Source organism: Theropithecus gelada, chromosome 6 (genome assembly GCF_003255815.1).
Source record: "Theropithecus gelada isolate Dixy chromosome 6, Tgel_1.0, whole genome shotgun sequence".
NCBI lineage: Eukaryota > Metazoa > Chordata > Mammalia > Primates > Cercopithecidae > Theropithecus > Theropithecus gelada.
The window spans coordinates 134,628,529-134,650,606 of record NC_037673.1 but is presented as its reverse complement, the minus strand read 5'-3'; the positions used below and the strand labels follow the sequence as shown (position 1 = coordinate 134,650,606).

The following is a 22,078-nucleotide window of genomic DNA, read 5'->3' as shown; positions in this document are numbered from 1 at the left end:
AAAAAAAAAAAAAAAAAAAAAAAAAAAAAAAAAAAAAGAAAAAAAAAAAAAGAAAAGAAAATACTGTGAACGTGCAAAACAAAACAAAACAAAACCCCAAAAAACAAAAAAACCCACACACACACACACACACACACACACACACACAAAAAAAAAAAAAAAAAAAAAGAAAACAGAAAAAGAAAATACTGCCGGGCATTTTAGCTCACTCCTATAATCCCAGCATTTTGGGAGGCCAAGGTGGGCGAATTGCTTGAGCTCGGGAGTTCGAGACCAGCCTGGGCAACATGATGAAAGCCCATCTCTACAAAAGATACAAAAATTAGCTGGGCATGGTAGTACATGCATGCAGTCCCAGCTACTTGGGAGGCTGAGGTGGGAGAATTCACTTGAGCCTGGGAAGTTGAGGCTGCAGGCTGCAATGAGTGGCGATTGTACCACTGCACTCCAGTCTGGGTGACAGAGATTAAAAGAAAGAAAAGAAAAGTAAAGAAAAGAAAAGAGAAAAAGGAACAGAACTTTGCTGACTAAAAAAAAAACCACATTTGGACACTGGATCAAATTATGACCTTTGCCCTGGATCAAGTCCTGTTTCACAATCCAGGAAACACAAGTTCCACCTTGTTGAGATGAAATTTAATGTGGCCCCGAAGTTCTTTGTTGAGATGAATGCCCCTAAATCCATCACTGCTCAAACTTGGTAGTGTCAACTAAGAAATTGTTTTCTTTTGAAAATGTTTACAACTCAATAGTTAGTACAGTTAAATATGTACAGCCAGGCGCAGTGGCTCACACCTGTAATCCCAGCACTTTGTTGAGGCCGAGGCGGGCAGATCACCTGAGGTCAGGAGTTCGAGGCCAGCCTGACCAACATGGAGAAATTCCTGGGTAACAAGAGCAAAACTCCATCTCAAAAAAAAAAAATTATAGTCCAGTTACAGCAATAGGACTTGAATCTGCTACTTTGTGTACTTACCACTTATTGGGTACCTACCTACTGGAAGTAACATCGTAAACCTGTAGAAATTCCTCAATCTTTTTAAATCCATGCTCCCTTTTGGTAAATATATAAAATATCATACCTTCCTTAAATGCTTTTTGAAATCTCAAAAGCTTTTTCTTTCATCTTCTACATGTAAAATTATCAAATATGCTTTTTGGAAATACATATTTCCTAGAGAAATTCTGATATACTTTTTCTTTTCCGTAGGTTATTGGGGTACATACAGGTGGCGTTTGGTTACATGAATAAGTTCTTTAGTGCTGATTCGTGAGATTTTGGTGCACCCATCACCCGAGAAGTATATACCGTACCCTATTTGTAGTCTTTTATCCCTTCCCCCCGCCATGCTTCCCCCCAAGTCCCCAAGTCCATTGTATCATTCTTATGCCTTTGCATCCTCATAGCTTATCTCCCATATATCAGTGAGAATATACGATGTTTGGTTTTCCATTCGTGAGTTACTTCACTTAGAATAATAGTCTCCAATCTCATCTAGGTTGCTGCGAATGCTGTTAATTCATTCCTTTCCTTTTTTTTTTTTTATTCTTTTTTGAGTTGGAGTCACCCAGGCTGGAGTGCAGTGGTGTGATCTCGGCTCTCTGCAAGCTCTGCCTCCCGGGTTCACGCCAGTCTCCTGCCTCAGCCTCCCAAGTAGCTGGGTCTACAGGTGCCCGCCACCACACCCGGCTAATTTTTTTTTGTATTTTTAGTGGAGATGGGGTTTCACCATATTAGCCAGGATGGTCTCGATCTCCTGACCTCATGATCTGCCCATCTCGGCCTCCCAAAGTTCTGGGATTACAGGCGTGAGCTACCGCACCCGGCCAATTAATTCCTTTTTATGGCTGAATAGTATTCTATTGTATCACAATTTCTGTATCCACTCGTTTATTGATGGGCATTTGGGTTGGTTCTATGATTTTGCAATTGCAGATTGTGCTGCTATAAACATGAGTGTGCAAGTATCTTTTTTTGTTTAATGACTTCTTTTCCTCTGGGTAGACACCCAGTAGTGGGATTGCTGGATCACATGGTAATTCTACTTTTTTTTTTTTTTTTTTTTTGAGATGGAGTCTCGCTCTGTTACCAGGCTAGAGTGCAGTGGCACAGTCTCGGCTCACTGCAACCTCCGCCTCCCGGGTTCAAGCAATTCTCCTGCCTCAGCCTCCTGAGTAGCTGGGACTATAGGCACATGCCACCACGCCCAGCTAATTTTTGTATTTGTAGTAGAGATCGGGTTTCACCCTGTTGGCCAGGACGGTCTCGATCTCTTGACCTTGTGATCTGCCGGCCTTGGCTTCCCAAAGTGCTTGGATTACAGGTGTGAGCCACTGCATCTGGCTTTTTTTTCTTTCCAGACAGAGTTTCGCTCTTGTCCCCTAGGCTGCAGTGCAATGACTTGATCTCATCTCACTGAAACCTCTGCTTCCTGGATTCAAGTGATTCTCCAGCCTCAGCCTCTTGAGTAGCTGAGATTACAGGTGACTGCCACCATACCCAGCTAATTTTTGTATTTTTAGTAGAGATGGAGTTTTGCAGTGTTGGCTGGGCTGGTCTCGAACTCCTGACCTCAGGTGATCTGCCCACCTCAACCTCCCAAAGTGCTGGGATTACAGGTGTGAGCCACCATGCCCAGCCTACTTTTAGCTCTTTAAGGAATCTCCAGACTGTTTTCCTCAGTGACTGTACCAGTTTACATTCCCACCAGCAGTGTAGATCAGTAGTTCCCTGATCACTGCATCCGTGCCAACATCTACTGTTTTTTGATTTTTTGATTATGGCCATTCTTGAAGGAGTAAAGTGCTATCACATTGTGGATTTGATTTGCATTTTACTGATCATGAGTGATGTTGAGCAATTTTTCATATGTTGGCTATTTGTATATCTTCTTTTGAGAATTGTCTATTCATGTCCTTAGCCCACTTTTTGATGGGATTGTTTGTTTTTTTCTTTTTCTTTTTTTTGAGATGGAGTCTTGCTCTGTCGCCCAGGCTGGAGTGCAGTGGCGTGATCTCAGCTCACTGCAAGCTCTGCCTCCTGGGTTCACACCATTCTCCTGCCTCAGCCTCCAGAGTAGCTGGGACTACAGGCGTTCACCACCACACCCAGCTAATTTTTTGTAGTTTTAGTAGAGATGGGGTTTCACCATGTTAGTCGGGATGGTCTTGATCTCCTGACCTCATGATCCGCCCGCCTCGGCCTCCCAAAGTGCTGCAATTACCAGCTTGAGCCACCGCGCCCGGCCGATTGTTTTTTTCTTGCTGATTTGTTTGAGTTTGTTGTAGATTCTGAATATTAGTCCTTTGTCAGATGTATAGATTGTGAAAATTTTCTCCCACTCTGTGGGTTGTCTGTTTACTCTGCTGACTGTTCCTTTTGCTGTGTAGAAGCTCTTTAGTTTAATTAAGTACCAGTTATTCATCTTTTTTTTTTTTGCATTTGCTTTTGGGTTCTTGGTCATGAAATCCTTGCCTAAGTCAAGGTCTAGAAGGATTTTTCCAATGTTGTCTTCTAGAATTGTTATAGTTTCAGGTCTTAGATTTAAGTTCTTCTTTTTTTTTTTCAGATGGAGTCTCACCCTGTTGCCCAGGCTGGAGTGCAGTGGCATGATCTCAGCTCACTGCAACCTCTGCCTCCTGGGTTCAAGCAATTCTCCTGCCTCGGCCTCCTGTGTAGCTCGTATTACAGGCGCCCCCCCCCGCCCCACCCACCACACCCAGCTAATTTTTGTATTTTTAATAGAGGCGGTGTTTCACCATGCTGGTTAGGCTGGTCTCGAACTCCTGACCTCAGGTAATCCACCCACCTTGGCCTCCCAAAGTGCTGGGATTACAGGTGTGGTGGCCAGATTTAAGTTCTTAATCCATCTTGAGTTGATTTTTGTATAAGATGAGAGATGAGGACCCAGTTTCATTCTCCTACATGTGGCTAGCCAATTATCCCAGTACCATTTGTTGAAAAGGGTGTTCTTTCCCCACTTTATGTTTTTGTTTGCTTTGCTGAAGATTAGTTGGCTGTACTGGGGCAAAACTAATCTCTGATGTTAGAGATAAAGTTACTACCTTTTTGATCCACCATCTGCAGTGGAGTCACCACCAAAATGCAGATTTTCGTAACACCCTTTATGGAGAAAGCCATCGCTCTTGAGGTTGAACCCTTGAATACAAGGAAATGTAAAAGCCAAGATCCAGGATAAGGAAGGAATTTCTCCTGACCAGTAGTAAAGACTGATCTTTGCTGGCAAGCAACTGGAAGACGGATGTGCTTTGTCTGACTATAACATTCAAAAGGAGTCCACTTGTCTTGTGTTGAGACTTTGTGGTGGTCCTGAGAAAAGGAAGAAGTCTCACACTACTCCCAAAAAGAATAGGCCGGACACTGTGGCTCATGACTGTAATCCCAGCACTTTGGAAGGCCGAGGTGGATGGATCGCTTGAGGCCAGGAGTTCGAGACCAGCCTGGCCAACATGGTGAAACCACCTCTCTACTAAAATTACAAAACCCAGCTCGGTATGGTGGCACGTGCCTGTAATCCCAGCTACTTGGGTGGCTGAGGAAGGTGAATCACTTGAACCCAGGAGGCAGAAATTGCAGAGAGCTGAGATCATGCCACTGCACTCCAACCTGGACAACAGAGTAAGACCTGGTCTCAAAAAAAAAAAAAAAAGGAATAAAAAAGCATAAAAGAAAGAAGGTGAAGCTGGCTGTCCTGAAATACCATAAGGTGGATGAGAATAGCAAAAATAGTCACCTTCGTCAGGAGTGCCCTTCAGGTGAATGTGGTGCTGGAGTGTTTATGACCAACCACTCTGACAGACACTATTGTGGCAAATGTCTGACCTATTGCTTCAGCAAACCAGAAGACAAGTAAAAGAAATGAAGACAGGCTGAGTGCAGTGGCTCACACTTTTAATCCCAGCACTTTGGAAGGCCAAGGCGGGTGGATCACTTGAGGTTAGGAGTTCAAGACCAGCCTGGGCAACATGGTTAAACCCTTTCTTTACTAAAAGTACAAAAATTAACTGGGCATTGTGGTGGGTGCCTGTAGTCCCAGCTACTTGGGAGGCTGAGGCAGGAGAATCGCTTGAACCCAGGAGGCAGAGGTTGCAAGGTTGCAGTGAGCTGAGATCGCATCACTGCACTCCAGCCTGACTCTGTCTCAAAAAAAAAAAAAAAGAAAAGAAAAAATATAAAAAGAAATGAAGATACTGGTTTACTTGGGAGCACAGTGACTAGAAGAGGGCTTCAGGGGTACTGGTAATGTTCTATCCTTTATCTGGATTCTGGCTACTCAAGTATATTCAATTTGTGAAATCCATTGAGCTATACATTTTTGATTCATGTACTTTTCTGTGTTACACCTCAACAAAAAGTTTATTACCAAGGAAGGTGTACAAATGGCTAACAAGCCCATAAAAATATGCTCAACATTTGTACACATAAGGGAACATATATGCTCCCTTAGTCATTAGGGAAATGCAAATGAAAACCTCAATGAGATGCCACTTCGTGCTCACAAGGATGGTTATAATTTTTTTAATGGGAAATAACAAGAGTTGGCAGTATGTATAGAAACTAGAATCCTCGTACATTGCTGATGGGAATGTAAAATGGTGCAGCTTCTGTGAAAAACAATTTGGCGGTTCCTCAAAAAGTTAAACATAGAATTACCGTATGACCCAGCAATTCCACCCCTAGGTATGTATCCCAAAGAACAAAAAACAGGTGTTCAAACAAATACTTGTACATGAAATGCTCATCAAAGCGCTATTCACAATAACCAAAAGGCAGAAGCAACCCAAGTGTCCATGAACTGAAGAATAGATAAACAAAATGTAGGATATTGATATAATGAAATATTATTCATCCATAAAGAACAATGAGGTACTGGCTGGGTGCGGTGGCTCATGCCTGTAATCCCAGCACTTTGGGAGGCCAAGGCAGGCAGATCACTTGAGGTCAGAAGTTCAGGACCAGCCTGGCCAACGTGATGAAAACCGATCTCTACTAAAAATACAAAAATTAGCCAGCTGTGGTGGCATGTGCCTGCAGTCCCAACTACTCAGGAGGCTGAGGTAGGAGGATTGCTTGAACCCAGGAGGTCAAGGCTGCAGTGAGCTGCAGTGCTACTGCACTCCAGCCTGGGACATAGAGCAAGACCCTATCTAAAAAAGAAAAAGGAAAAGAAGGAGAAGAGAAGGAGAAGAAAGGACAAGGGAAGAAGGAGAAAAGTTGATGGTGGCTTGATCTAAGGAGTTAGTGACACCCATGGAGAAAAGTGGGCAGATTCCAGATGTGTTGTGAAGTTGACAGGACTTGTTGGATTGAACACAGGCTGTGAAAGGAAGAGATGAATTAAGGTGCGGTGGCTCACACCTGTAATCCCAGCACTTTGGGAGGCCAAGGTGGGAGGATCACCCAAGGTCAGGAGTTTGAGACCAGCCTGACCAACATAGAGAGACCCCGTCTCTACTAAAAATATAAAATTAGCTGGGTGTGTGATAATGCATGCCTGTAATTCCAGCTACTTGGTAGGCTGAGGCAGGAGAATTGCTTGAACCTGGGAGGCGGAGGTTGTGTTGAGCCAAGATCACGCCATTGTACTCCAACCAGGGCAACAAGGGTGAAACTCTGTCTCAAAAAAAAAAAAAAAAAAAAAAAAATTTTCTCCTAGATTTCTATCTTTGAACAGCTAGGGAGATGATGATGTTCTGTTATCCCATGTTGAGCACCCTAAATCCTAGGATGCAGGGGATTCCTTCCAGGCTGTGGAGGAATCTTGGTATTTCTGAGTAAGAGACAGGGTTGGTGTACCCTTTCTTTCCTTCTGGAATTAGCTCTCTACCCCAACCCCAGCCAGTTTCCACCTTCAGGTATTTTTAAATGACTTTTAATGGGAGACTCAAAGTTATTGCTGACTGCCATTTAGCACTCCCTTGTCCATTCTCAACTCTCTGGTTCTGATACTAGCCCTGCCCATGGCATGGCTCTGCCGGGGCCCCCTTCCTCTGTGCCTGTCAGGGTCATCAGGCTCGCCTTCAAACAACTATCCCCTTTGCCTCCCTGAAGGCTGAGCAGCCTCTCTGCAAACCCCTATTGTTGGACCTAGTCTGTTCTGTCTGGACTGTGGCAGCTGCAGACTATCTAGTCCTGCTGGGCTTCTCTCTCTCTCTCCACGCTTATTCCTAAAAGCCTTTTGTGCTACCCTAAGACTTTCACAAAGTTTCATCAGGAGTATCCGTCTTCCAACCTCGTGACTTGGTATTCCCAGACAGCTACTCTAACCTTATGTGAGCCTCACCTGGTATCTCCCTTTACAGGAGACCCCCTTCCCACAGAAAGCCGTCTCATGAACAGCTGTCTGCAGGCCAGGAGGAAGTGCCAGGCTGATCCCATTTGCAGTGCTGCCTACCACCACCTGGATTCCTGCACCTCTAGCATAAGCACCCCACTGCCCTCAGAGGAGCCTTCAGTCCCTGCGGACTGCCTGGAGGCAGCACAGCAACTCAGGAACAGCTCTCTGATAGGCTGCATGTGCCACCGGCGCATGAAGAACCAGGTTGCCTGCTTGGACATCTATTGGACCGTTCACCGTGCCCGCAGCCTTGGTGAGGCTCCCATTATAGAGTGGGCTAAGCTGGGGAAGATGGCTCTAGGGGGTTGTTTTTTAATCTTGCAGGATATGGGCCACGTGGTAGATTCTGATGAGGAGGATAATGAAGCTCTGCATTTGACATCAGAAAAGGTGGGGGGATAATACCAGGATCTCCTTGGGGCCCCATAACACTGCCCTCTCTTCTCCCTACTTCCCCCTTTCTTACCTGGCAACATGTCAGTTCCCACTTAGCAGAGCTGTGAACCAGGCTGAGGCCCAACCTGGGGAGTTCCTGGAACAGATGGTATGGACAGTAGATGGGAGAAAAGAGTCTTAACCCATAAATAGGCTCCAAATACCAAGTTCAGAGAAATGGAGAGGTAACATCTTGGTCCAGCCTTTAACAGAAAGAATACTCATTAACCAGCCAGGAGATGTAAGAGAGAGAAGGCACAGAAAGAGCCAAAGAGGAGCTGCCTGTCACTCTTTCCATAGGACCCTTATTAGTCAGCTTTTACCGGACTATGTTGCTGTAACAAAACAGCAACTTGCAAAACAAAGGTTTAATTCTTGCTCATGTTCTGTATTGGCTCTTCCATGGGTCTTATTCATTCTGGGATCCAGGCTCAAGGTGCAGCCTCTGTCTGGGATGTTCCCTTCTCGTGGCAGGAGGAAATGAGCATTGGTAGAACCACATGATGATTTTTAAAGTTTCTGCTCAGATCTTATATACACTACATCTGCTTACATTTCATTCAGAGAGCAAGTCACATGGCCAAGCCTCACATCACTGGATTGAGAATTGTACTTCTCCCACAGGGAGATACCAAAAATCTCATGGCAATAAATGAGGATATACAATCTTACAGGGAAGGCAAAGAATGATTGGAAACAATAATACAATCTATCATTGTCAAGTATTCATTTACTTCCCTTCTGCAAGTAAAATACACCCACCTATTTTCCATGAAAGATGCCCTAAGAGCTCTGTTCAAACATGACATCAGGCCGGGCACAGTGGCTCACACCTGTAATCCCAGCACTTTGGGAGGCCAAGGAAGGCAGATCACTTGCATTCAGGAGTTTAAGATCAACCTGGCCAACATGGTGAAACCTCATCTCTACTAAAAATACAAAAAATTAGCTGGGCGTGGTGGTGGGCGCCTGTAATCGCAGGCTATTTGGGAAGCTGAGGCAGGAGAATCACTTGAACCGGAGAAGCAGAGGTTTCAGTGAGTCGAGATAGCACTACTGCACTCCAGCCTGGGCGACAGGGTGAGACTCTGTCTCGAAAAAACAAGCAAACAAACAAACATGACATCAGGCTTCAAGTCTAGGATCTCATGATAGTTTTCAAATTGGGTCTGGATGTGGCTCCTCTTGATCTAAAAACTTATGAACTAAAAAGACAAGTCATCTGCTTTCTATATGTACTCACCACACAATAAAGGAACAGGGTCAGGATAACCACAACGAACATTGTCAGAAAGGGGAGGAATGGGCATCTAGGTGTGGTGACTCACACCTGTAACTTTAGCACCTCGGGAGGCCAAGGCGGGAGTATCCCTAAAGCCCAGGAGTTCGAGACCAGCCTGGACAACGTAGCGAGCTCCCATCACTACAAAAAGATAAATAAATTAGCTGAGTGTGGTGGTGTACAACTGTGGTCCCAGCTACTCGGGAGGCTGAGGTGGGAGGATCACTTGAGCCCAGGATTTTGAGTCTGCAGTGAGGCATGATCACACCACTGTGCTCCAGCCTGGGTGACAGAGCGAGACCCTGTCTCAAATAAATAAATGAATGAATGAATGAATGAGAGACACACAGCAGACATTGATTCATAGCAATTCTGAGATCCTGCTACACAAATGTTGTAAGGACCCTCTTCCCTGGGAATAGGGATTGCTCTTTAATAAGGCCCTGTTTTTGCTCTACAGGAGTAGTTGCCCTGTCCATTGTTTTCCACAGCTCTTGGCCCAGCCCTCTGGAAAGGTCCTTCCTCTTTCAGTTTTCTCTTTGACCACATTTGAAAAGGGCATTAGGGACTACAATCTACCTGGGGACTGAGCCGCATTCTCAGCCTGCTTCCTGCCTGAGAAATGTTGGGCCATTTTAAGTCTCAAATAGTCACAGTCTCTTTTAATCTACACCGGTAGCTCTTTGTAGTACAACTCTCTGAAAACATAATTGCTGCTTATGTCTTTGATTTCTATCATCTCATGTGCCTGTGGCCTTTCCCACAATTCAAGACATGCCTCTTTTTCTACACCTAATTAGAAGCACCTAGCCCTTATCAGGCTTCTGTGGAAGAGCCACTACTTTAGTCTTTTTTCACTGAGTACATTTGTCCAACTGGCAGGACTTATTGGAACCATCTTAATCAACTGAAAGATCTCCACAAACAGTATGATAGCCACATAACTCATTTGGTCTTTCCCCCAAGGCTGAGTTGTAATCAGCCTTATCACTCAAAACATTTTTTTAAATGTTTTATCTTTTACCTTATGAATACGAGAAACAGTGGCATTTCTTTTCTTTTCTTTTCTTTTTTTGAAACAGAGTCTTGCTCTGTTGCCCTGGCTGGAGTGCAGTGGCTTGATCTCGGCTCACTGCAACCTCTGCCTCCCAGGTTTAAGCGATTCTCCTGCCTCAGGCTTCTGAGTAGCTGGCACCTGCCACCATGCCCAGCTAATTTTTGTATTTTTAGTAGAGAGAGGGTTTCACCATGTTGGTCAGGCTGGTCTCAAACTCCTGACCTTGTGATCTGCCCGCCTCAGCCTCCCAAAATGCTGGAATTACAGGTGTGAGTCACCACGCCCAGCACAGTTGCATTTCTTAATCCTACAAGTCCTGAAATTTCTAGATTATCTTTTCCTCCACATTTGGGAACTGGCCAATTCTTTTCTGAGCTTATGTCTTGTAGTACCTTGCCAAATGCAGCCAATAGCAATCAAGACATACTAGTAAACTGCTTCTCAGTTTCCCCTAACAGTACAAGCTCATTCAGCATATAATCTTCCCAGTTATCACAGGCAACAATTTTACCAGATGCTTTGCCACTGCATAATGAAGACTGCCATCTTTCTAGCCCCCAGTAACAGCTTCTTTACCACCCACTGCCCAGTACCAAAACCAATGACACACATTGTATTATTTTATTTCTGTAGCACTCCACTTCTAGGTACCAATTGCATTTTATTTTTGCTGTTTTTTTAGTCGGAGTCTCACTTGTCACCCAGGCTGGAGTGCAGTGGCACATTCATAGCTTACTGCAGCCTTAACCTCCTGAGCTCAAGTGGTCCTCCCACCTCAGCCTCCTGAGTAGCTGGGACTACATGTGTGTGCCACCGGACCCAGCTAATTTTAAAATTTTTTGTAGAGATGAAGTCCTGCTGTGTTTCCCAGGCTGGTCTTGAGCTCCTGGGCTCAAGGAATATTCCCGCCTCAGCCTCCCAGTTGCATTTTTTTTTGTAAGATGGAGCCTCACTCTGTCGCCCAGGCTGGAGTGCAGTGGCATGGTCGTGGCTCACTGCAGCCTCCGCCTCCTGGGTTCAAGTGATTCTCCCACCTCAGCCTCCTGGGTAGCTGGGATTACAGGCATGCGCCACCATGCCCAACTAATTTTTTTTTTTTTTTTGAGACGGAGTCTCACTCTGTTGCCCAGGCTGGAGTGCAGTGGCATGATCTTGGCTCACTGCAAGCTCCACCTCCCAGGTTCACGCCACTCACCTGCCTCAGCCTCCCGAGTAGCTGGGACTACAGTCACCCGCCACCACACCCGGCTAATTTTTTGTATTTTTAGTGGAGATGGGGTTACACTGTTAGCCAGGATGGTCTCGATCTCCTGACCTCGTGATCCTCCCACTTCAGCCTACCAAAGTGCTTGGATTACAGGCATGAGCCACCGTGCCTGGCTAATTTTTATATTTTCAGTAGAGATGGGGTTTCACCATGTTGACCAGGCTGGTCTTGAACTCCTGACCTCAGGTGATCCACCCGCCTAGACATCCCAAAGTGCTAGGATTACAGCTGTGAGCCACCGCACCTGGCACCCCATTGCATTTTTAGTAAGAATTTGCTGGGTTATGCTGTTGTAACAACCAGTTCCCAAATCTCTGGCTTTCAACAACAAAAATGTATTTCTTGCTCATGTTACACATCTGCTGGAGGCTTCTATGAGTTGGCCTTGTCTCTGTTCTGCTTGTCTTCTTCACTGGAGGATCCAGGCTGGTAGAGGAGAAAGAGTAGCAGCAGAACCACGTGAGGGTCTTAAAGCTTCTGCTCAGATGTGATTTACATCACTTCAGCTCACAATCCACAGGCCAGAGCAAGTCACATGGCCAAGCCTGCCATCAGTGGGGTGAGGAAGTGTACGCCTCTCACAGGGAGTGTGAAAGTTACATGGTAACAGGTGGGGAAGTATAATCCTCCCAAAGGGTGGGGAACAAATAATTGGAAACAATAATACAGTTTGCCACACTCCTTGTTCCCTGTTTTCTACTCCTCATCCTAATCACTTCTCTTTCCGAACTTCCTCGGAGGCTTCTCCCTGAATCCTCTTGCCTCCCTACACTGTGTGCTGATAAGTGCGATGGTGCTCAGCATATTTATTTATCTCACTTATACTGTGGTGCTAAGCACACAGTGTGCTCAACAAATGGTAGCTCTTATTATTCTTATAGTTTATTGGTGGAGCCCAGCCTATACCTTATGGCCCTGCATTTTTCTCGTCTCTGCACAGCTTGCAGCTGGTTAGGTAGAGGCTGTGCTTTTCCTTTTCTCCACAGGGCTTTGAGGTCTGAGCCAGCAGCTTCAGCCCCTCCCACCTACCCCACCCTGATCCTCAGCATTCTGGTGCTCCCCACCTTGTCTCTAGGTAACTATGAGCTGGATGTCTCCCCCTATGAAGACACAGTGACCAGCAAACCCTGGAAAATGAATCTCAGCAAACTGAACATGCTCAAACCAGGTGTGGAGGGCAATTAGGCTCGGGAACCAGAGGCTGGGGCTTGGACCCTGGAGGAAGGGTGACTGGGGAGGGGCACAAGTTGGGGGGCTTATAAGGGGAAAGTTTCTAGCCTACCAGGTGACTAAGGAAGACTGTGTCAGGCTGGAAGTGTGAGCTCTGGGGCATGGTCTGGTCTCACAGGTGTCTCCAAAGGACAGCAGTTATTAGGGAGGCCATTGAAGAGAGCCCATTAGGGCTCCCTGTTTCTACAAGGCGGGCCTCTGCAAAGGGTGTGGTGGGAGTGGCAGCAGCCCCAGGAAAAATTGTGCTGAAATGGAGTATTTACTTGCATTCAAGGCAGCTGGGAAAGTAGCCTTTTTGTCCCTGAAGACTAGGAAATTGCTGTTTTCAACCATTCTAATGGGATGGGCGAGGTGTTGGGCAGGAAAAGAGAGTGTGACTCTGCACGGGGTGACTCAGGGTGGGGAGCCATCAGTCTGGCAAGGACTGTGATGCATGTTTTTCAGGAAAGTGAGACTATGAGTTAATTGAGGAAAAACATACACACATGCTTTTTGAGAAAGATGTGAGCTTTGCTGTATAGTCAGTTTTTTATCATTAGAATTAGAATTTTGAGAAAAAGGCATAGAGTTTCATGCATGAAAAACTCTTAGTGACAAGCTTAGCAAATAACCTGTTGCAATTACTTGATTACTATGGCTGCTGGAATATTCTGTTAATAGAAATATCACCATAATTTCCCAAGATTCAGAGTATGGGGAACAGAGTATACATGAATCAATAAATGAAAGATGGGCAGGTGACATTAAAATGGAACAGGATAGGTGCAGATGAAGCCAAAACCAAACCAGAAACCTCAACTAGAATTTGGCTGCATCTGTTTTGGACAGTTTTGAAAGTGCTTCAGAATGTTGCAGGTACTCTGGGTTATCTTTTCTATCTTCAGCTCTCACAGCGCAGCACTGAGGAAAGAGGTATGGTTTTCTGAGCTTTCTGGCCGCTTGAATTCTAGATAAATGGGTGTTCAATGCATATAGATGATGATAGTGATTATTCTTATTATTTTACCTAGTCAAGATGAGGAGTTGGGCCGGGCACGGTGGCTCATGCCTGTAATCCCAGCACTTTGGGAGGCCAAGGCGGGCAGATCTCCTGAGGTCGGGAGTTCAAGACCAGCCTGGCTAACATGATGAAACCCCGTTTCTACTAAAAATACAAAAAAATTAGCCGGGCGTCGTGGCGCGTGCCTGTAATCCCAGCTACTCGGGAGGCTGAGGCAGGAGAATTGCTTGAACCCAGGAGGCGGAGGTTGCAGTGAGCTGAGATCTCGCCACTGCACTCCAGCCTGGGCAACAAGAGCAAAACTCCGTCTAAAAAAAAAAAAAAAAAGAGGAGTAGGATGGGGAAGGCTTCAGAAGAGCAGGCAGAGTTTGTGGGGAGAGGGGAAGCCCTGGATTAGGAGTGGGTTTATTCAGGACAGGCTTTCTTTTCCTCCTATATCCACTACCTTCCTTGTCAAATCAGGGGTTTTCCGGGGTTCCTATGGAGCCTGGGCTGCAGGCATGCAGAGGGCCCAGCCCAGTGACTCCGTGCCCTTTCCCCCCAGACTCAGACCTCTGCCTCAAGTTTGCCATGCTGTGTACTCTAAATGACAAGTGTGACCGGCTGCGCAAGGCCTACGGGGAGGCGTGCTCTGGGCCCCACTGCCAGCGCCACGTCTGCCTCAGGCAGCTGCTCACTTTCTTCGAGAAGGCCGCCGAGCCTCATGCGCAAGGCCTGCTACTGTGCCCATGCGCCCCCAACGACCGGGGCTGCGGGGAGCGCCGGCGCAACACCATCGCCCCCAGCTGCGCGCTGCCACCTGTGGCCCCCAACTGCCTGGAGCTGCGGCGCCTCTGCTTCTCCGACCCGCTTTGCAGGTGTGTGGTTTGGGAAGACAGGGTGGGCAGGGATGTGGCACACGCCACTCCTTCCTGGCCATGTTCCTGTGCTGAGCAGGGTCTGACCCTCCCAGGGAACCGTGGACCCACTGGCTACTTTACCAAGTAGCTACACTGGATATTTTGTGAAAGTCTTTTCTCAAAAAGAATATGTTTTTTTTTCTTTGCTGTAAAATCTCAGGAAATATAAAAATGTATTTTAAAATATCATTCAAAATTCTATCACCTGAAGATAATCTATCATACTTTGGGAAGCATTTCCTTCCAGTCATTTTTCTATCCAGATAACAAAAGTAGACATTCTGGGAATATATTTGTGCCTTACTTTTTTTCTCTTATGGCACATCTCATGAGCATTTTTCCGTGGAGGTGGTGTGGGGTAGTGGTAAGAGGGGATCTGAAGTCAGACAGGTGTGAATTTAAATCCTGGGTCTCTGCGATCTTGAGCACATCACTTAACCTAAAAATTCCATCACTAAACCTAAGGTTCCATTTAGTCTCCTGTAAAAACTGGGATAATAATGCAGACCTCATGGGATTTTGGTGAGAGTTAAATTACATAATTTATATAGAGTGGTATAGAGTACCGGTGAAGAGTAAGTGCTCGATAAATGGTAGTGCTTATTTTTTCACTTACTGTCCTTTAAGAACTTTTTTCTTTTTTTTTTTTCTTTCCTTTTTTTTTTTTTTTTTTTTTTTTTTTTTGAGACAGAGTCTCACTCTGTTGCCGAGGCTGGAGTGCAGTGGCTGGATCTCAGCTCACTGCAAGCTCCGCCTCCCGGGTTCACGCCATTCTCCTGCCTCGGCCACCTGAGTAGCTGGGGACTACAGGCGCCCGCCACCTTGCCCAGCTAGTTTTTTTGTATTTTTTAGTAGAGACGGGGTTTCACTGTGTTAGCCAGGATGGTCTCGATCTCCTGACCTTGTGATCCGCCAGTCTCGTCCTCCCAAAGTGCTGCGATTACAGGCTTGAGCCACTGCGTCCGGCCTTTTTTTTTTTTTTGAGACAGAGTCCCCCTCTGTCACCCAGGCTGGAGTGCAGTGGCACGATCTCGGCTCACTGCAACCTCTTTCTCCCAGGTTCAAGCGATTCTCCTGCCTCAGCCTCTCGAGTAGCTAGGACTACAGGCTTGTGCCACCATGCCCAGCTAATTTTTGTATTTTTAGTAGAGATGGGGTTTCACTATGTTGGCCAGGCTGGTCTTGAACTCCTGACCTTGTTATCAGCCTGCCTCGGCCTCCCGAAGTGCTAGGATTATGGGTGTGAGTCACCATGCCCAGCCAAGAACTTGATTTTTAAATACCTGCATTATATTCCATGTATGGATGCCCTACACTTTATTTAACCATTCCTCTATTGCTAGATATTTAGGTTGTTTTTTGTTTTGTTTTTAAGATGGAGTCTCATTTTGTTGCCCAGGCTGGAGTGCAGCTGTGCGATCTCGGCTCGCTACAGCCTCCTCCTCCTGGGTTCAAGGGATACTCCCCCTTCAGCCTCCCGAGTAGCTGGGATTACAGGCGCCCGCCACCATGCCCAGCTAATTTTTTTTTTTTTTTTTTTTTGTATTTTCAATAGGGATGGGGTTTCACTGTGCTGGCCAGGCTAGTCTCGAACTCCTGGCCTCAGGTGATCTGCCCGCCTTGGCCTCCTAAAGTACTGGGATTATAGGTGTGAGCCACCGCGTCCAGCCAGGTTGGTTCTTTTTTTTCCTTCTTTTTTTTTTTTTTTTGAGACAGAGTCTTGCTCTATCACCCAGGCTGGAGGGCAGTGCTCACTGCAGCCTCCATCTCCTAGGTTCAAGCAATTCTCCTGCCTCAGCCTCCTGAGTAGGCTGGGACTATAAGTGCACACCACAGTGCCCAGCTAATTTTTGTATTTTCAGTAGGGATGGGGTTTTGCCACATTGGCCAGGCCAGTGTTGAACTCCTGAGCTCAAGTGATCAGCCCACTTCAGCCTCCCAAAATGCTGGGATTATAGGCATGAGCCACCATGCTTGTCCAACTCTTACTGTTTAATCTTTGTGCACTAATGTAATTATTACTTAGGATGTGCTGCTACTAGTGCCATGGCCAGATCAAAGGACATGGGAGATTTGTAAGGTATTTGATAGATTTGATAAATATTCTCTTCAGGAAATTTGAAATTCTGATCTGGCTTTCCTGTGTCTTCTCAGGATAAAACACTCACAAAATTGAAGCTGTCATTCATTCAAGTGACATTTGTTGACAATAACCTTGGTTTGCAACTTGGTTCTCCTACTTAGTTCTTTGTAACCTTGGGCAAGTTACTTAACCTCTGAGACTACCACTTTCCTCATCTGTAAACTATCTTATAGTCAGGGCTCTTAATAATCATAATACTAACATTTATTGAATAACTAAATACTTACTATGGGCTAGATACTGTTTTAAGTATTAATTCATCTAAACCTCACAAGAACCCCAATAAGGTAGATCGATCCTTCCTTCCTTCCTTCCTTCCTTCCTTCCTTCCTTCCTTCCTTCCTTCCTTCCTTCCTTCCTTCCTTCCTTCTTTCCTTCCTTCCTTCCTTCTTTCCTCTCTCTGTCTCTTCTTCTCTCCTTCCTTCCTTTTTTCCTTCCTCTCTCTTTTTCCCCTTCCTTCCTTCCTGTTTCCTTCTCTTCTCTTCTCTCTTTCTTTCCTTTCCTTTCCCTCCCTCCCTCCCTCCTTTCCTTCCTTCCTCCATCCCTCCCTCCTTCCTTCCTTCCTTCCTTTCTTTCTTTCTTTCTCTCTCTCTCTCTCTTTCTCTCTCTCTCTCTCTCTTTCTTTCTTTCTTTCTTTTCTTTCTTGATAGGGTCTTGCTATGTTGCTCAGGGTGGTCTCCAACTCCTGAGCTCAACTGATTCTCCCACCTCAGCCTCCCAAGTAGCTGGGATTACAGGCGTGAGCCGCTACGCCTGGCTTATGCATTCTCTTGCTTCATCCTCACAAAAATCCACGAGGTAGTGCTGCTGTCATCTCTATTTTATAGTTGAAGAAACTGAGGTTAAAGAAACTATCTGAGATCTCATAAGTAGGCATCGTGGAGCCCAAACTCAGAGTGAAATGCTGTGGGTTCCGAGGAATGGTACATTTAATTGTGACAGGGGCACACTTCACAGAGGTAGAGGTCCTGGGCCAGGCTCTGAAGGCAGAGGAGGATTTGACACGACAATGGGCATTCCAAGCTAATGGGACATGAGGGAGAAGGCCACAGGCCGGACCCTCAAGGGTGACTCTTGAAATTTTCCTGGCTGAGTGCAGTGGCTCACACCTGTAATCCCAGCACTTTGGGAGGCCAAGGCAGGTGGGTCACCTGAGGTCAGGAGTTTGAGACCAGCCTGGCCAACATGGTGAAACCCCATCTCTACTAAAAATAAAAAATTAGCCAGGTGTGGTGGCACGCACCTGTAGTCCCAGCTACTCGGGAGGCTGAGGCAGGAGAATCACTTGAACCTGAGAGGCGGAGGTTACAGTGAGCCAAGATTGAGCCACTGCACTCCAGCCTGGGCAAGAAAGAGCGAGATACCATCTCAAAAAAAAAACAAGAAAGAAATTTCCCTTCTTCCAGATCACGCCTGGTGGATTTCCAGACCCACTGCCATCCCATGGACATCCTAGGAACTTGTGCAACAGAGCAGTCCAGATGTCTACGAGCATACCTGGGGCTGATTGGTGAGGCTGGGGGCATGTGTAGGGAACCCCATGTTGGCTAGGCCTGAGGGTAAGAATGCTCTGGAGATAAAGGATGTGATCCTGTCATGGGTGGAATAAGGTGGGAGCTAAAGTTAGGGTTAGCCTAGGCCCTGACTACCCTTTCCCTCTTCACTCCACAGGGACTGCCATGACCCCCAACTTTGTCAGCAATGTCAACACCAGTGTTGCCTTAAGCTGCACCTGTCGAGGCAGTGGCAACCTGCAGGAGGAGTGTGAACAGCTGGAAGGGTTCTTCTCCCACAACCCTTGCCTCAGTGAGTGTGCTGTACTTGCTCCCAGCCCCCGGGGCTGAGTCAGCTGGACTCAAGAGAAGGAAAAGGGTCAACTCTGTGGCCCAGGCTGGTTCCATCCATCTCCACCAGACAGAGCAGCTTCTAGCATAGGCTTTCATTGCCGCAGCTCGGGCCTTTCTTCTGTCTCCCACTCCCTGAGAAACCTCCCACGCTGCCTGTTCAACCTGTCTGGAACCCAGGAACATCTCCAGCTCAAGAAACAAGTAGAATGAGACAGTATCCTACTTCCACCTCCCACCCACTTGCTCCCCTATCGCCCAGGGTCCCCGTGGCATTCCCTTTCCTTCCTTGGGAGCCTGAGAAATCTCCTGCCCCTATACCCTTCCAATGAGCCTTCTCTCCTCTCTTCAGCGGAGGCCATTGCAGCTAAGATGCGTTTTCACAGCCAGCTCTTCTACCAGGACTGGCCACACCCTACCTTTGCTGTGATGGCACACCAGGTAGGGCCTCCTCTGTTACACCCCTCAGACTTTACTGGGCCAGCTGGGGAAAACCCAAATTAGGCAGACAAAGGGATAGAGGTGGGGGGCTGACCTCCTCATTGCCATGAATATAGAGACCTCTACTAGATACCTCAGGGGAAGGGGAATACCTCTTGACTGAGGCTGAGGTAGTGAAGGGGTTGAAGAAAATCCCCTGAGATAACTCTATTCCATTTCTTCCACAGAATGAAAACCGTGCTCTGAGGTCACAACCCTGGGCGCCCTCTCTTTTCTCCTGCATGCTTCCCTTGATTCTGCTCCTGAGCCTATGGTAGCTGGACTTCCCTAGGGCCCTCTTCCCCTCCACCACATCCAGCCAGACTTGCAGCCCACAAGGCGTTAGGAAAGGACAGCAGCAGAAAGAGGTGCAGTGCACAGATGAGGGCACAGGAGAAGCTAACGGTTATGACCTCCAGATCCTTATTGGTCTGGTCCTCATTCCCTCCACCCCGTCTCCACTTCTGATTCATGCTGCGCCTCCTTGGTGACCACAATTTAGCCATATCATCCGGTGGTGACCAGCTCCACCAAGCCCCTTTCTAAGCCCTTCCTCTTGACTACCAGGATCACCAGAATCTAATAAGTTAGCCATTCTCTATTGCATTCCATGTTAGGGTTAGGGTAGGCAGGACTGGGTGTTCTGAGGTAGCCTAGAAAGACATTATCCTTTGTGAGGAAGGTTCCTGCCCACTCATCTCCTCCTCTGAATGGTGGATGGAAACCTACTGCCTGCACTGCCCTGTCCCCGGATCCTGCAGAACATCTGGGCATCAGGAGCTGGAGCCTATGGGCCTTGCTTTATTCCTATTATTGTCCTAAAGTCCCTCTGGGCTCTTGGATCATGATTAAACCTTTGACTTAAGACTTTGCTCTTTTTCCATTTTCTCAAATTTTGAATATCTGTAGAACTAGGGTGTTAATGAAAGAACACAGACCAGGTGATGAGACACAGCAACCCTACCACCAACTGCTATATGACTTCAGGTATATCTCCTAGCCTCTCTGTGTTCTTGACATGGTGTTGTAATTAAAAATAGCTTATGTGAGGCTGTGGACCCGGGATCTGTCCCAGCTCCAGCCATTTCTTGGATACTGCCTGGGATCTGCCACAGATGGGGATTCTTAGTCAACCACACCATTTATTGAACACCTGCTTGGGTTATTGGCCTGCTCCAGATCATAATGGGGGCCAGAGGAAAAGACAGATTGGTTCTTTTCTTCTCTTCTCTTTTTTTTTTTTTTTTGACTCAAAGTCTTGATCTGTCGCCCAGTCTGGAGTGCAGTGGTGCGATCTTGGCTCACTGCAACCTCCTCCTCCCAGGTTCAAGCAATTCTCCTGCCTCAGCCTCCCAAGCAGCTGGGACTACAAGCGTGTGCCACCATGCCCAGCCAATTTTTGTATTTTTATTAGAGACAAGTTTCACCATATTGGCCAGACTGGTCTCGAACTCCTGACTTCAGGTGATCTGCCCGCCTCAGCCTGCCAAAGTGCTGGGATTACAGGTGTGAGCCACCATGCCTGGCCCAGAGATTGTTCTTGATCTCAGGGAATTTGTAATCCTATTGGGATAAGGACACACCCACCCATGCAAAGTATAATAGTTGGAAGAATGTATTTATAGAGCTCTGGACATCTGTCTATTAATTGATTCACTCACTCTTTCAATAAGCATCTGATGAATGCTGACTCTGCAAGACACTGTTTTGTGTGCAAGAGATTCCAGGATAAAAGGACTCAGATCCTATGTTCAAACCTTTTACACACCAGAGCAGGGAAGCAGACAACAGTCCATAAGAGCAGTGCAGTATGACAAGTGATATAATTACGATAATCCTTTTCTTTTTTTTTTTTTTTGAGACAGTCTCGCTCTGTCACCCAGGCTGGAGTGCAGTGGCATGATCTTGGCTCACTGCAACCTCTGTCTCCCAGGTTCAAGCGATTCTCCTGCCTCAGCCTCCCAAGCAACTGGGATTACGCCAGTATGGCTCACGCCATCACACCAGGCTAATTTTTTGTATTTTTAGTAGAGACACAGTTTCATTATGTTGGCCAGCCTGGTCTCGAACTCCTGACCTCAGGTGATCCACCCGCCTCAAAGTCTCCCAAAGTGCTGGGATTATAGGCGGGAGCCCCCGTGCCTGGCCCTAATTATGATAATCCTCATTTTTGGAGCCCATATTGTGTGCCAATTACTACTGCGCATTAACTGTGTGCAAATACATCCATTAATTCGTTTAATCCTCCAGCAACATTTGAGTTTGTGAATCACAAGCTGTTAATATGTGACCTTGGGCTTAGCCTCACTGGGCCTCACTATCCATACCTGTAACATGGAAAATCATGGCACCCACCTCATGAGGAATGAGATAATCCATGTAAAAGCATTGTAGCTGACATACAGTAAAAACTCACAAAAGTTAACAATTATGTGTTTTTGTAGAGAATTTGGACATTACAGACAATTCTAAAGAAGAAAGCAAAATCTTTAAGCTCGCACTGTCAAGTGTCCAGACTGCTCCCTGCATATCTGTGACCTTGAGAATCTATGGGCATGTGTAATGTTACATAAGTGGGGTCACACACTGGATAGCAAAGTGCAAGTCACAGACATCATTCAGCATCCGTGAGTAGAGTTGAGCTATATCATTCTATTTATCATCTGCATGACATGAACTTATATGAATGCATATTCATACATGCATAGTTTATTTAACCAGTTCTGTGTTGATGGATATTTGGTTGTCTTCCCATTCTTCTCTGAGCCAAGTTTAAGGCAGCGAGGGAGGTGACTGTGGGTAGGATGTACACAAAGCTGCCAGAGTGGTGGGTGGAATCTGTAAGTCTCTCTATATACATTTCGTATTCCCGTAGCCTGCACAGCCCCAGGAAATGCTCAGCCAGGCTGCCTCCCTGAAAACTCCAGTGGGACACTGAGTTGACCTTCCTTCTCCCCCTCCCAGGAAGATCTCTGAGCAGTCAAGTCCTCTCCATTTGCCCTGGCTTCATTAACCTGGGGCTGGGGGTGTGAATGGTGTAGTCATTTCTTGCTGAGTACTTGAATTAGACTAATAGGTCATGT

General features: G+C 46.4%; 1 protein-coding gene and 1 pseudogene across 2 annotated transcripts in view; both read left to right on the top strand.

Annotated features, from left to right (window-relative positions):
* Window positions 1-19,860, top strand: part of GFRA3 (GDNF family receptor alpha 3) — a 27,847-nt gene extending 7,987 nt beyond the window's left edge. The window contains exons 2-8 of one of the 2 annotated variants that reach the window (XM_025388252.1): window positions 7,324-7,611; window positions 12,475-12,567; window positions 14,174-14,486; window positions 18,078-18,181; window positions 18,343-18,477; window positions 18,868-18,956; window positions 19,184-19,860. In XM_025388252.1, the coding sequence (XP_025244037.1) occupies window positions 7,324-7,611; window positions 12,475-12,567; window positions 14,174-14,486; window positions 18,078-18,181; window positions 18,343-18,477; window positions 18,868-18,956; window positions 19,184-19,273 (1,112 nt within the window). In that variant the 3' untranslated portion in view covers window positions 19,274-19,860. The remainder of the gene's footprint in view (window positions 1-7,323; window positions 7,612-12,474; window positions 12,568-14,173; window positions 14,487-18,077; window positions 18,182-18,342; window positions 18,478-18,867; window positions 18,957-19,183) is intronic. The other variant, XM_025388253.1, reaches the window with a different exon arrangement.
* LOC112626300 lies at window positions 4,104-4,874 on the top strand (annotated as a pseudogene).
* Window positions 19,861-22,078: the final 2,218 nt, after the last annotated feature.